Here is a 14,413-nt window from a genome sequence, read left to right on the forward strand (position 1 = left end):
ATGGAAAGAGATACGGGAAGGGAGAGGAGAGTGTGGCAGTGATTGAAGTTGTGAGTGCGGTGCATGTACAGCACCATGTGTTGTGTATTTATTTATCTATTTATTTGACCCATATGGTGCAGCATATGGTGACCGCCAACTGAAAGGAGGTAATACAATTAGGAACATTTGGATGATTAATAGTCCCAGTCACCTGTATTTATCCGAGCGCTCACAAGATGCTTTGGAGGAGCCACACTCACAGTATGAGTGCAAGTCACAATTACAACTGCTTGTCTCACTTACACAGAGGAGATAATTGGGTGTACCCTGCGACACTACCAATGCTTCTTGCGTTTCACTGTATTCCCCTCCTTCCTTCCTTCCTGGAAGCTGATGTTTGCCCAGAGATCTTGAAAACTGCCACAGGACAGCTGGAAATCATAGAAGGCTGTTTTTTTTATATTTTTTGGACCCTCTGGCAGAGGATAAACTGTAGGGGGACGCGGTCAGGATTTCACAGCTGGGAAGTTCACATCAAAACCAAATTGCAATCCCACAATACCACTAAATGTCATAGTACTCTACACAATAGCATTGCTTTAAAAGTAGTGAAGGGCATCATGTTGTTTTGGACATATTGGAATAGAGTGGTTCTGTCGTCCACTTTGGCCTTGATAAAACATCCTTTGCATCTATTGGATGGTTTGCTTTACAGTTTGGTACAGACGTTCATTGTCCCCGTATGGTGATCCATATTGAAGCGACACCTGCAGTTCAAAGTGAATTATCTAGACACCTACAATAATAGATGGATTGGTGCAATTTTGTACAGACTTGCCCTGAGGGTGAATCCTCATGACTTTAGAGGTCCCTTGACCCTGTGGTTGAGGTTTTGGATGGATTGTCATGAAATTTGGTTCAGACATTCATTTTTTTTTCTACTTACCGTTCCAGCACCATCATCAGATTGTAACGTTTCCAATGCTTTGGTTTAGGATCAAATACCTGACGTTCTCATCAGCTTCAACACATGTTAGCATGCTAATACACGGAAGTAACGTAGTGAACATGATAAACATTACAACTACTTAACTTTAGCACATTGGTGTTGTCATTGTGAGGATGGTTGCAAATGGTGGACTGTGGCTATGAATATGAAAACAAATACGTCTGTAAATCAGAGGATAATTGTTTTTGAGGTAAATCAACATCCCAATACAAACACTAAAATGCCCTTCATGTAAATGATAATGTCCTTAAAGTTGTGTTGTTGAATTGAGTTATTTTCCTCGGCATTTAATGACACCAGACCCCCGGCATATCCGGTTCTGCCAGCTTCTTGCTAGCTGTATACGGCTGCAATAATGGATATGTTGTCTATACTTTATCACTTTTATGATATAATACATCCATGTGCTGCATGCTCTGTGAAGCCTGTACCGTGGTGATATAAAAATAAGTAGGTACATATTTATAATAGTATGCATATTTATGATATATATTTTTTAGTTTTGTTCAAAAAAGGTCATTTTGGTAAAGGCATTATATAAATCACAATAGAGATTAAATAATTGTGTGTGACTGTTGAAAGGCACTTTGTCAAACATTTTACTGGCGTCTTTTGATAATACAATAGTCTATTGGTCTTAACAATACTGTGTGAGGGACATTCCCACAGTGTCTGTGATTGGTTTAAAACTTTTGTTGAAATGTAAAACGCTTCAATGCATTATGATCTGAGCTCAGTGACATGAAAGCAGACTTCTGTTGTCTGACAAATGTGAAGGAGCTACTGGCAAAAACATAAAAGGCACATTCCCCTCCTGCTTCATAATGATATTGTAAGTATGACAATATTCCACATAACCCTGCTTCTGTGTGCACAGTTTCCTTTTATAATATAACGATTTTTAAATCATCGACTTTTAATACAGGAGAGAGACAGCAAATTCAATTAAAGTACACTATCATTTAATGACCAGCTGTTGACAGTGTTGTTTATATAATCCTCACAGCTGTTTCTCTGGACATTATTACCATATTTCCTTTCAAAGGTTTGCTATATTTCCCTGTGCAGGATTACATTACAACGGCTGCTCCTTTCAATTACCCACTTTCCACACAAGTTTAATTTTTATCTCAAATCTACTGAAGGAGTTTAGAGTCTAGAATATTAACATATTAATTGCATGAATAATCTCATCACAATTCAGTGAGTAAGAGTTCAGCAGCCTCTGAACTGTATAGCGATCAAAAAGTTGGCCCTCGACACAGCAGAGAGCAACAACTAGCAAAGTCTCAGTCTTCTGTTGGACAATAGTCTCAATAGTAAATAGTAATAAAAGTGTCAGCGAGTGTGTGGCGGCAATATCAGCCCAAAGATATCTATATGTTTACCTCAAACACTAGGACTTCTTTTTATTAGTAGAAAGTTCAAAAATAAAAAAGGAAGAACTCTGTCTTCTATATCATTCAAAATACTCTGTCTAGACCCTGAGAGGTACCTATTTGTGGTCATTACTTATTAATGTAATAATGTGTCACTGAGCTAACAGTAAGAGAACAAAGCTTTATAGGCTAAAACATTTATTAAAATATCAAACAAATATTTGATTCTAGACAAGATAAGCCACATAGAAATGCCATAGAAATACTTTTCAGATTAAAATAACAACACAGCACTCCTAAACAGTTCAACATTTGACAATATTAGGCTTCATTCTTTGAACTATTACATTATTTAACTCCACGGATGTCTTGTTTGTTGAACATGTGTGTTGCAAGTCTGTAGTTTGAATCCTGCGCCTGGTGATGACCACGATTTAGGTTCAGTGACAGTGTGCTGTTCTCCCTATGTGTTTTACTTCCAAAGTGTTAACATAGATAAACAGCCAGCCAAACTCCTTTTCAAGAGCCAGGAATGCAAGCGTACTTGCTCCTTTATTGACTTACAATACCAATACCAAACATCTTAATAGAATAGCAGATAAATATTAACAGCCTTATGTTCACAATTCACCTTGAAATGCTAACAAAAGTCACTATTCCTAATCATACAACATGTGAAGAATATAAAACACTTACAGTCATTGCTTTCTGAGGAATACAGGCGAAGGATTACTGTGGATTAAACATGGGGTGCCACACATCCATGACCATGCTCCCTGCAGTTTACAGCTCCTAACTTCCTACTTCCTGTTTCTAACTTCCTGATTCTCACTTCCTGCTTCATTACAGGTGTCAAAATAAAAGCGCTACACCCATTTATGCATGAAACAATTAATACACATAACAGTTAACTTAAACACTTCTTTAACATATGCAGGGCAGAACAGACAGCGTGCTGTTTATCACAAATTAGCTTTCATGTTCTCCACGTTCCCGTTTTTTCACATTCTCCCATTAACTTCACGGTGTCGAGACGAGTACGGGCGGAGAGGAAGCGAGCTCAGTGACAACGAACAAGATGCAGCCATCCAGTCGACCGGGGCAAGTTATTGCTTTACTGCAAACACTTAAAATCTGTTCAACGTGTCAAAGACTGTCTCTGGCATCGTGGACGGATTCTCATCCGATCCACCATCCCACCTCCTGGATTGTAACCAATTCGAACACACTTGTACACAAAATTGTGTTTTCAGTCCACATACAAGAACTATGTCGACGGAAAACCGTAAAGCGGGGTTTGTCCTGTGCACCGTTGCCTTGATGTTTTGTGTTTTTTTTACACATTTCCTTTGAATTCTGTGCCTTTGAAAGCAGAGAAGTCTTGACCAGAATATAAAGTAAAGCTTTGTGAGCTCCCTGTAGCTCCCAGGAATAAAGTTCATGGATGATTTGCAGTGGTTAAAGCTCAATATTCATACAATTATCCATATGGATTTGAATGATGTGATTTGGATGCTTTTATTCAGTAGTTCATATAGCTCTCCATCATCAGAAGGAAATGTGTGTCTTTTTAGTTTGGATGTTCTTGACTATAAAGTCACTGGGAAGTATTAATTAGAAGCCTGGAAATATTTGAAAGAAAACGGGATAAACTTGTTCATTCAGCGTGAGGAAAGAAGAAGTTTGATGTCAAAGCGAGTGAATAAACACAGTGAGTTATCTGGACTGCACACAAAGGGAAGGAACATCAACAGGGATTCAAGCTGTGAATACAAGCCTTCAACAAAGCTGACATCCCAGCTCCCATTGGGGGGGAGCTGGGATGTCAGAGTTGGATAACAGGGCCGGGGTGATTGCACCACCACTTTTGTGCATCACCCGGGGTCACCTGCCAAAGACAGCCTCACTCGACTGCCTTGCTAATCTACTCTCTTGTAGCCCAACACACTCCAAAGCAGCGCGCACAGCCAAGGCTCGGGGAGTCGCCGGGATTTGCATGTGAGGCGCATCCACTGTCGGCTCGCATTACGGCTGATATCCATTCTCATTGATTCCGACGTCTCCTCACATTTACATTTATTCATTAGGCAGACGCTCGGCTCCCCATCCCTCCCGTGCGCGAGATGTCTTAGCTCGAGCCTACTTGGCGTAATGTTCTGACAGAATGCAACAAGGAGTAAACAAGAGGATACCGGTGTCCTTTCTCATCCCCGCCAATGGGTTCAGTGATAAAGGTAGATGTATTTATCAGAGGGAGGAAGGAAGGCAGATGCAACGCCAATGAGTGGGGGAAAAGGGGATGAACTGAGGATGGGAAATAGAAATTCATGCTCCTAAACTTTAGACCTTAGAAAGTGGGAGTGCTGAGTTGTGCGATGAGCTTTCCTAACTCTGGACTGCTGGTCAGCAGTATCAAACAACACTGAACTGTGGAGCCGTATACCCAGCTTGGCCCATTGTTTTAAGAAATGATTATACCTTTAAAACCTTTCTTTAAAAGCCTCTAGAGTGTCATACTAGCCTAGCCTTCTCTGTGGGATCGCATAAATGCTGTTATTTGTTTGTCTCCTATCTAAAAAAAACCCACATTTCCTTTTTTCAGAATAATATTGCATGCTGTGAAATGAAAGACGATACACGCTCTTTCTTTTCGAGCCTTCTCGCTTCGGATCCCCCTTATGAGAACCTCCCCTCAACGCACTCTTTCTTGTTGCAGGTGTTATGTGGACGACAAAGTGTCCAAGGTGGCCTGGCTCAATCGATCCAACATCATCTTTGCCGGCCAGGACAAGTGGTCTCTGGACCCCAGAGTAGACCTGGTCACTAAAGGACAGCTGGAGTACAGCCTGCGCATACAAAAGGTAATCCTGACAAATTTTATAATTTTCTTTAATTTGTCATTACCGTAAAAGTTGGGTTACACACCGCTACTACCTTCAGTCAGTGTCCCCTTTTGCTCCCCGCTGTAGCCAGCTGGCGCTCATACTAGTTCCCCGCTAACTTTCGTTAGCTCCCCGCTAGCTCCCCGACAACCACCGAAGGTAGCGGAACCAGCCCCGACTTGACACCCGACGTGGGCAGTAGCAGCAGCAGCGGGGAGCTAGCAGCAGCAGCGGGGAGCTAGCAGCAGCAGCGGGGAGCTAGCAGCAGCAGCGCTAGCTAGCACTGCTCCTAGCTTGTTACAGCGGGACACTGACCGGAGGTAGTAGCGGCTTGTAACTGGGTTTGGATGAAAGTTGTATTTAGAGACAGATGAGAAAACTGATTTTTTTTGGGGGGATCATATTCAGAGATCATGAAACATGACCTAATAAACTACTTTAGCTTTTTAAGTCCCTGCAGTTGTGTTATTTTGAAATATTTATGCAGCAGGTTGTCAGAGGGAGTATATTGTTATGCTCTATTTTTAAGTTTTGATGTAACGCTTTCTCTGTGCTTTCACAACCATGAACACATGAATAAGATAGCATAAATGATAAAGCAGTGTTTAAACGTATTCCTTAAAGGATTAGTTTAACATCTTGGGAGATATGCTTGTGTGCTCACTACGTGGGAGGACGGAGGAAGCATGGTTAGCTTAGCTTAGCATAACAACTAGAAACAGGGGGAAACACCTAGAATTGTTCTGTACAAAGCTAAAACGTTACTCATATTTAAATGTGCATATACATTTATGTAAATGTTTATGCACATTTACATGAATGTAAATGACATATACATTTTCAAGAAAAAGAAATTGTTGTGAATTATTCCTTGAATTTGGCTCACACCAAGAATACCTTATGTAACAACCTGGAGTACAATAAATCAAGCATTTAAAATTAAATTTAGTTTAAAAAAAAAAAAAATCATCATTTCAAGTCAGAAGAACTCGTGTTTATGAACTCTGAAGCAGTCTAAATGTTCCATTCACTTGACTTGAAATTAACAAAACGTACGCATGTATTTTCCTGGAGAGTTGTGATAATTGAAATTAAAATAAAAAAGCACTCCATCTGTAAACAAAGTAACACGAAGGAAGACATGCTGCTCTACAGTAATAGTGTTATAAGAGGTATTCAAATAACAATATTCTCCTTTATTGTGTGTAGGTGGATGTGTATGACGAGGGGTCGTACACTTGCTCCATACAGACGAAGCAGCAGCCCAAGACCTCACAGGTCTACCTCATTGTTCAAGGTAAGTGGCGCCTAACAAGCACGCCAACAGCAAAGGCAACACCGACTACCCATCAGCCAGCTGAATAGACTCAAACCTGGAAAATAACGCTAAATAGAGACTACGACACATTTTAAATTATATTCATCATGACTCAGGAGTCAGAGGCACGGTTGTCCCACAGCACACAAGCAGCATACATCAGCGTCACCACCGTTCTATTATTTAATACTGAAATGTGTCCCTCTAAGGTTTCTGCAAGGAAGATATATGAATATGTACCGTGACGGGGGGGAAAGCTATATGTCACAAACGCCCGCCTACAGCAACCAAATTTCTTGTTCCAGTTCAAATGAATATTAAGTGCACTTGAAAAGCCTTCAGCGGTAGTTTTCCATTTCAAAGAATAGGAAGTTATTTCTCCTGAATGGAGACAGCAAGAAAGTTGAGAGCGAGAAAGAGAGAATGTGCTGCAGGATTCGATCCAAGGCCTGGAGGGTGGAATTTAACTTTTTCTTTCTTGATGAAATGTTTTCAAAAAGTTATCTTTGGTGTTAAGGTTGTAGCTCCTGAGATGGAGGAGGAAGCAACACTATAACACCATCAAATTGGTGAACCGGAGAAGGCTGACAAAAAGGTTCATGCACAGATGTCATCTTCAGTATTCTACCTTTTTTCTATCGTACATTATTATGTCGTTCCCTGTATCTGCTGATAGTGATCCCATTCCAGACAACTAATTCCACAACACATTTTTAAAGGTGCATTTTAAGAATTAAGCAGCTATCTCACCACTAAATGTCTTAGCATGATGACTCCATGATTGTATTACCATGTACTTATGGGGGAAGAAGGAGGCAAAGAAAAATAATTAAAAGAGACATTTAACGCTATGTTGATGGTAAATGCAGTCAATTAAAGCAATAAATTCCTCCGTGTGCACTATACTTACCAAGAAAGCTGTTGTTTTTGCTGCCTCAAACCCTGTTATTTGATATTCAGATTTTACTGTAGATTTTGTTATACCTTTGGACCGAGCCTTTCCTCCTGTTTCCGATCCGTATGCTATGCTAGGCTAAGCAAACACATATCTATGATGGCTCTATAGCCTTTGTGTGTGTGAACATATATTTCTGGAACTTCCTGACTCAGAATGTCCCTTCGCCAGCCACATGTCACTTCACTGTCCCGACACCTTCCCACTCTGGAGATGCAGGCTTTTGACTGTTTGTATTTATTTATTTATCTGTAAACTGTCAGAACACTTTTATTTCTCCTCTGAAATGTTTTTGAATTGCCAGTCAGCTTTTGGGACTATGAAAGAATAAGAACAATAAAAATACCGAGCTGTGCACCAAGGCCGTTAAAAAAAAAAAAAAGAGTTCATTATCCATCAAAATGCCATTGCCAAGTCTCTGTTGTCTCGTTTTCCAAAGTCCCAGCTTGTTGACAGAAATTGCTCTTAACCCGTCAGAAACAGGACGCCTGACAGATAAGAGTGCAATACCTGAGTGCTCAAACCTATAGTTTGTTTGTCTTCTTGCATGCGTAGGTGTAGCTATTTATACGCTGTGCTTTAAGCTATAAATGCTTCAACTGTCGTGTGTCCATTATGCCGAGAAAAAATACTGAAGCAGCGCACCAAGTGCTCTTTATGTACAGTGCCAAGCCAGCTATTGCTACTCGTGCAGCTCAATACATTTCACCACGGTTCATTGTTTCATCAATCAAATTTTGTTTTTGTTTTAACTGCCCTTTCCATTTTAAAACTACTGACTGTCTGACGGGAAACCGAACACCAGATAAATACCACACCGGCTGTCAGTGGAGGAAACGCACCGCAGTGTAATCTCATCACACAAGAGAACTTCCCATCCAGCTAAGAACTGAAGATACCATCCATTAATAGCGTTTTTTAAAGGTCAATATGTGAATTGATGCTCCTCCTCTTGGATCCATGGCAGCAAATTGCCTCTCCTTCCCAGAATCCATTGTGTCCGATTATCCAGCGCTTGATCATTGGAATGTCCCGCGCCGATTCCAGAGTTTCTGCCGGCGGCCTTGTATATCACGGCTAATGCGACAGCTATAGCCAAACATTGATTCTGTGGCTTCCTCTCCCTGCTTACTTTGTCCTCGGCTCTGCCTCTCAAAGTCCCATTTAATTTAGCTGCCATTGTTATGCTCATCTTTTGTATTTCACCCGCTCCGTGGATGTAATCTTCTCCTTGAGGTTCAGTTCAGCATCTTTCATCTAAATTGCGCCGCAGTGCCGAAGCCATAGGGTTCTGGCAATTACCACGAATGTGTTGCCATGCGTCGAGCACCGTGGAGTTTTTATTTTGGTCGAACATTGAACACAGATGTGAGGAAACAACTTAATGCCGAATGCTCGTATCATAACAAGAGTCTGACGCAAAATCCTGCTTCACGAACGATCCACCACTTATTTAACCTCAGCTTTTGCTTTGGTCTTTGTTCTAGTCTGTAGGTTTAAGTCATTTTTTCAAAGGAAAGATAAGAATTTCTCTCCGTGTGTAGCTCCAGTATACGCCATCACATGCAGCAAACCAATCCTGCACAACCCAATCAACTTTGCGGGATAATAATTCACCCTGCCTTCATCTTTTAATGGGTATGAGAATGTTCCAAGCATCAAACATTGCCCCTGGTTACAGACCCGAGAGCGGGTTCACGTAACCAAAGCTGACAATTCTCTGCTCGCAGGGACAGAGACGTAATTGGAAAACAAATGATCAGACAAAGTAAATTTGCGGTGGATGAGAAAAAGTGGCGAACTGGCGGAGGCTCAGACGAGCGGCGCCGAGCAGCGGGGTCACCGCACATGACAAGATTCCCAATATAATGGCAGGCTTTTCCTCCCGACACAATTTGATTTTTTTATGAAACACACAGAGAGGTTTAGCCGGCAATGTTGTGAGGATCTGAAGGTAGGACTTTGATGTCCGCGAAGTCTATTAGCCAGTCAAGAGATGTTTACGTGTGGAAAAGTGTGTGTTCGTGTGTGTGTGTGCGTAGACGTACACCTGCATACGTTTTTGTCAGTGAGTGTGGCTTTCTTCTGTGTTGTTTTTAATAGTAGTTATAGTAAGCGAAAGCCATTGTTTGATTAATGGTCTAGGTTGGAAAGCCGGAAAAAACACACTTCTCTCTCAAGTTTTTCTTTGAGTCTATACATTTAACTTTTTCCCGTAGCCGATGGAAAAGTTTTTTTTCAGATTCATATGCACCAAATATCCACCCATTAAAATTGTAACTGTGCTAAATTGATGGGATTTTTCTTTTTTTATCATCAAACATTCCACCATTTTGATCAAGTTGGAGAAAGTATACTCTGAGGAAGCTGCGTCTGACATCAATTCCAGAGAGGAGGAACAGTCTGTGCTTTCGTGTTGATATCCACAATGTTAAATCCCGTCTGCAGCCCATATAAACTGCTTAGCTGTCATTAATAATGTTCCACTCCTAAAGTACAGATGACAGGAGTATATTTCTCCCCCTCTAAAAGCCACATTTTTGACATATTAAAAAGCGTAATAACTTATTCCTTTGTATCCATTGTCATACTGAATCCCCAAAAGCTTTTCTTCAACCCATTTGCGTGAGACTAATGCAACTTGGGGATATCCAGTCATCTGTAATAATGGTGGACATCATTTGACTACTTTGTGTGGTTTTATTAGCATTATCTCATTAGGTCAGTCATTTGAAAAACTAATTCTTACTTACGCGTGTGGCATAGCAATTGCTCAACCTTTCATGGTTAAACCACTAACATCATTACAGTGAACAAAGTGAGACACACATGTGAAAGGGCAATCACACAGTACAAAGGATGATCGAATAAACGGGATGCTTTGTGGTGATCGGAAACTATTGTATAAGTGAGGGTCGTTGAATATTACACTTCATATCCTCGCAATCAGTAGGTGTCATACAGATGCATCAGAAAATGAAACATCATGTCTATAATTTGTAAAAATAAATGATCCTTAGAGAATCAAACTCTGCATGCAATTTATTTTTCTTGTTTCCGGAGGACATTTTCTGTCGTCCTCTGTCATGAAAAGCAGAGGCAGAATTGCAAAAAGGTTTTGGTCGTGGACTGATGTGGCGACAGCGTTGAAACCTCCATCAGCTGTCATCACACAGCATTGTGACCAAAGTATGGGGTATAGGCCTGGATTATCATACACGACATATAAGTCTGACAGTTATGATAACGGAGGCCTATGTCTCATTGTGAAGGCTTAAAAGCTTTAGCCACTAGTCCATGACCAACATTTGCATTGTAATTATCTTTCACGTGTGGCATATAAAATGTGTTGTGATACCAATGGCGGTTCGTTGGTCAGTTCTCCACTTAGCTTCCGTTGATGGATAGCGTGGTAACCGTAGCAATAGATAGCCATTGCCACGGTCACCAGAAAGATTTCCACTACAGCTGCACTATGAGGTTGACTTATTTTATTTATTGTAACGCCCATGGAATTGTCCATGGACGTTTGGATTTGGAAGAATTGTGATACCTGTGGCCGCGCCCTTAACATTCAATCTAGCACCATAATCAGGTCAAAGTAAAAAATGTGTGCTATACTTTGCTTTATGACCAAATTCCTGCAGAATGACGTTCCCATCAGCCTCATGTGGATTTTGTTTTCTACTGCTAATTAGCAATTGTTAGCATGCTAATACAACGAACTAAGAACCCGATTAGCATTATTTCTGCTGAACATCTGCTTGTTAGCATGCTGATGTTAGCATTTAGCTCAAAGCACTGCTGTACCTGATTACAGCCTCACAGAGGAGGTATCATGATCGCAGAATCTTAAAATGACATTCATTTTTTTACATATACACTTAATCTCACAAGGGTTGCTGTATTATGTCACTCTAAATGATTCAAATAGCCCTTGTGTTTGAGGCGTTAACCCAGTTTTAGTATGGGTATGACCACCTTTTCATTTTTGGAAAAAAGGCTTGGTTTTCAAAAGGTTAAATAAAATGAAGGTGGGGAGCTTTTTATCAAATTATAGGAGGTGCAGACACATATTAGTAATGTTGGGAGGGGCTCTTTATAAAAAACAACAACATAACAGCTTAATACAGCGCCAATCTCCACCCGAGTCATTTTCACACAGTCCTTTGTAAACACATTCACAGCAGCAGTGTTTAAGCAAATTCAGCAAATCTCAACATGTCATGCAAATATCGTTTATAAAATGCAGAGGCAGGGGAGTGATTCATTCAGCTCACGAGGTCCTCTTGTAATTCTCATCACACAGGAGTGGAACTTTTAGTCCGTTTAGTCCTCACTGCCTGACCCCAATCAGAAATATTGCAGCTCGTTGACCTCTGCTTTTCCACTTGTGTATCCAACAGTCAGCGTTCATTCCATGTTACTATTTCGCCAGTTGGGGAAATATTAGTAACCAGAGCCAGCGAGTGAATCGTGATTCAGGGTGCAGGGTCTCGAATCACCGGCCTAATCACTAGCCACATTAAATCGACAGCTGAAGCGTGGCCGAAGGAGCCATAACGCAGCTGGATGGATTTTGACATGCACTGTCCTGCTGCTAGTGATTATACATAGACTGTGTGTGTGTGTGTGTGTGTGTGTGTGTGTGTGTGTGTGTGTGTGTGTGTGTCTGTGTCTGTGGGTGTGTCTATCTTTCTCGCTCTCTCTCTCCCTCTCTTTGTCTCTCTCCTAAACTGTGCTGCCAATTATACAAGAGTGTGTGTTGGCTGTTTGCCAAATGCCACGAGTTCCTTGAAGCTTCTCAATAGTATTGATCTCTTTTTGGTTGGCAATTGCAATAGGTTGCTATATTGGTTCCTTGTCTTTTTATTCCCCCCTCCCCTACTTCCTTTTCACTACAGTGATGCTTGATCAGCTGATTCAAATCAGCATCGATCTGATCCTATTGAATTAAAGTCTGCACTTTCATATGCATTGACCTTTATGAAATGATTTTAGTAGCCTTGTTAATATAAACACTTGTCAAACCATTTTTTTTTCTTCTTCTTAACATCACTTTTGAATACAGTGCAGCACAGATAAAACAAGTTGTACTTACTGGACCGTATATTCGTGATTATTTTTTTCCCAGTACAACATCATACATCTTATTATTTCCGTTGAGTTTATGACCAGAACCAGTCTGGCTAGGCAATCTGGATTAGCTCTTAAATCTGCAAGTTATCACCCAAACCTTCCTTGCGAGCAGCTTTCCCTCCAAGGCGGATGTCATTACCCATTCATAAATGTCACAGCAACACAGTGACTATGAAGCAGCAGACAAAGTGAATAGTTCTGTAAGCAGCTGTTCCCCGGCTCCTGTGACCCCATTTCAATATGTCCTGTCCATTGAGAAGTGACAAATGTTAATGTACTGCACACTTGCTCTGGAGCATGGAGAATTGACAGGATTAATGCAAGAACAGGATGTGTGTGTGTGTGTGTGTGTGTCTTTTTGGCCACGACACCAAATCAGAAAAATACAATTATAGCCTGGAGCAATGTTATAGTTGTATTTAATCCTAGACTCGTGGAAAAGATAGTTTTTTTTTCTCCAATTCTAAGCACAATCCCCTGTTTAAAGCTTTATTTTGTTCATCAGGGAACAGTTTGAACCTCATTCCCGACTCCGACACAGCCACAGGAAGCAACGTTTATCCCCACTAGGCATCACTGAATTCCAGACTAAAGATAGAAAAAAAATCAAATGCGCCCTCTTCCACACTGATCCATCTTTTCTTCCTTTCATCTCTTCCATCTCTTATCACAATGCCGTGGTATTTAAGGAGCCTAATCCGCAGAAGTCTCTAAAGGCGGCCGTGTCACTGTAAAGAGCACCCGAGCAGCAGGGAGGGAGAAGGGGGTGGAAGGTGTGTAGTCAGTGTGTTTCCGCATATCTTCCACTCTGCAGTCTGGGCGGGAAGGAGGACTGACCTTTCAACAATTATCATGGGACAATCAGAACCTTTCAGCTGTGCCTGTGAAGCCATCTATCCACCGTGCTCCTCTCCACCTCTTCCCATCACGACGACCCCGTGCTCCTTTCTTCTGCCCCGACACACCTCTCACACTTCTACCTCTTGGACCGGTCCCCCCACCCCCCCTCCTTTATCTGTGCTGTTGCTGAGGTGTTTTGTTACTTCCTCTCACACTAACCTCGGGGTTAAAAAAATAGGAGGGGAGATGGAAGGATTGCAAAAGGCAGAGGAATTGAAAGCGATGCGGAGGGAAGTGCAGAATAGGTATGGCTATCATTAATTCTAGATATCGGCAGTCTGTCGGGCTCCACCGCTACAGCTTCGTGATCACACCCACGTACACATTATTGCTTGTATCGCCGCTAGCAATGGAGGAGTTCAAACTACATTATTTTTTGCTGGATGATCACTTCTTACCAAAAAAAAAAAATGTTGAGAGCGATCAATCAAGCCTCCATTCACCAAAGGGAGAAGGAAAAAAAAGGCAAACGCATCAACAAAAGGTCTTCCTTGCTATGCAGAAGCCAATCGAAACCTCTCCTTGAAGGCACAGCTATCGCTTGTCAAGCATCAAAGGAGTGCATGGAGAATGGCATTTGAAGCCTTGAATACAATTTAGTTTCTGTCCAGTGTCCAACTGCATACACCACCTGTACTGCAATTTGCAGTGATGTGCTTTTATTAACGGTGTGTATCTGTCTCGATAGATGAATGGTCCGAGATCCACTGGAAAAGGTAGTGTGTAGCACAAGCACCTGAAAACCCGTAAAAAAATATATATATATATATGTTTTTTGACGAATTCCAAACAGAATTTGGTTAAAATATGTGTTGTTTAGTGTCTTTTTTATCAGTAGGATTCCTTTTT

The 14,413-nt window shown here is 41.2% G+C and overlaps 1 protein-coding gene across 1 annotated transcript in view; it reads left to right on the forward strand.

The window, feature by feature from the left end:
• The window catches only part of lsamp (limbic system associated membrane protein), a gene marked incomplete at both ends in the record, with an annotated part of 172,885 nt that overhangs the window by 114,457 nt on the left and 44,015 nt on the right, over positions 1-14,413 (forward strand). Inside the window, 2 exons of the mRNA XM_079225237.1 lie at positions 5,087-5,231; positions 6,462-6,549. Of these exons, the coding sequence (XP_079081363.1) occupies positions 5,087-5,231; positions 6,462-6,549 (233 nt within the window). The remainder of the gene's footprint in view (positions 1-5,086; positions 5,232-6,461; positions 6,550-14,413) is intronic.

The sequence above is a fragment of the Taurulus bubalis genome (assembly GCF_910589615.1).
Source record: "Taurulus bubalis genome assembly, chromosome: 10".
Taxonomy (NCBI): Eukaryota; Metazoa; Chordata; class Actinopteri; order Perciformes; family Cottidae; genus Taurulus; species Taurulus bubalis.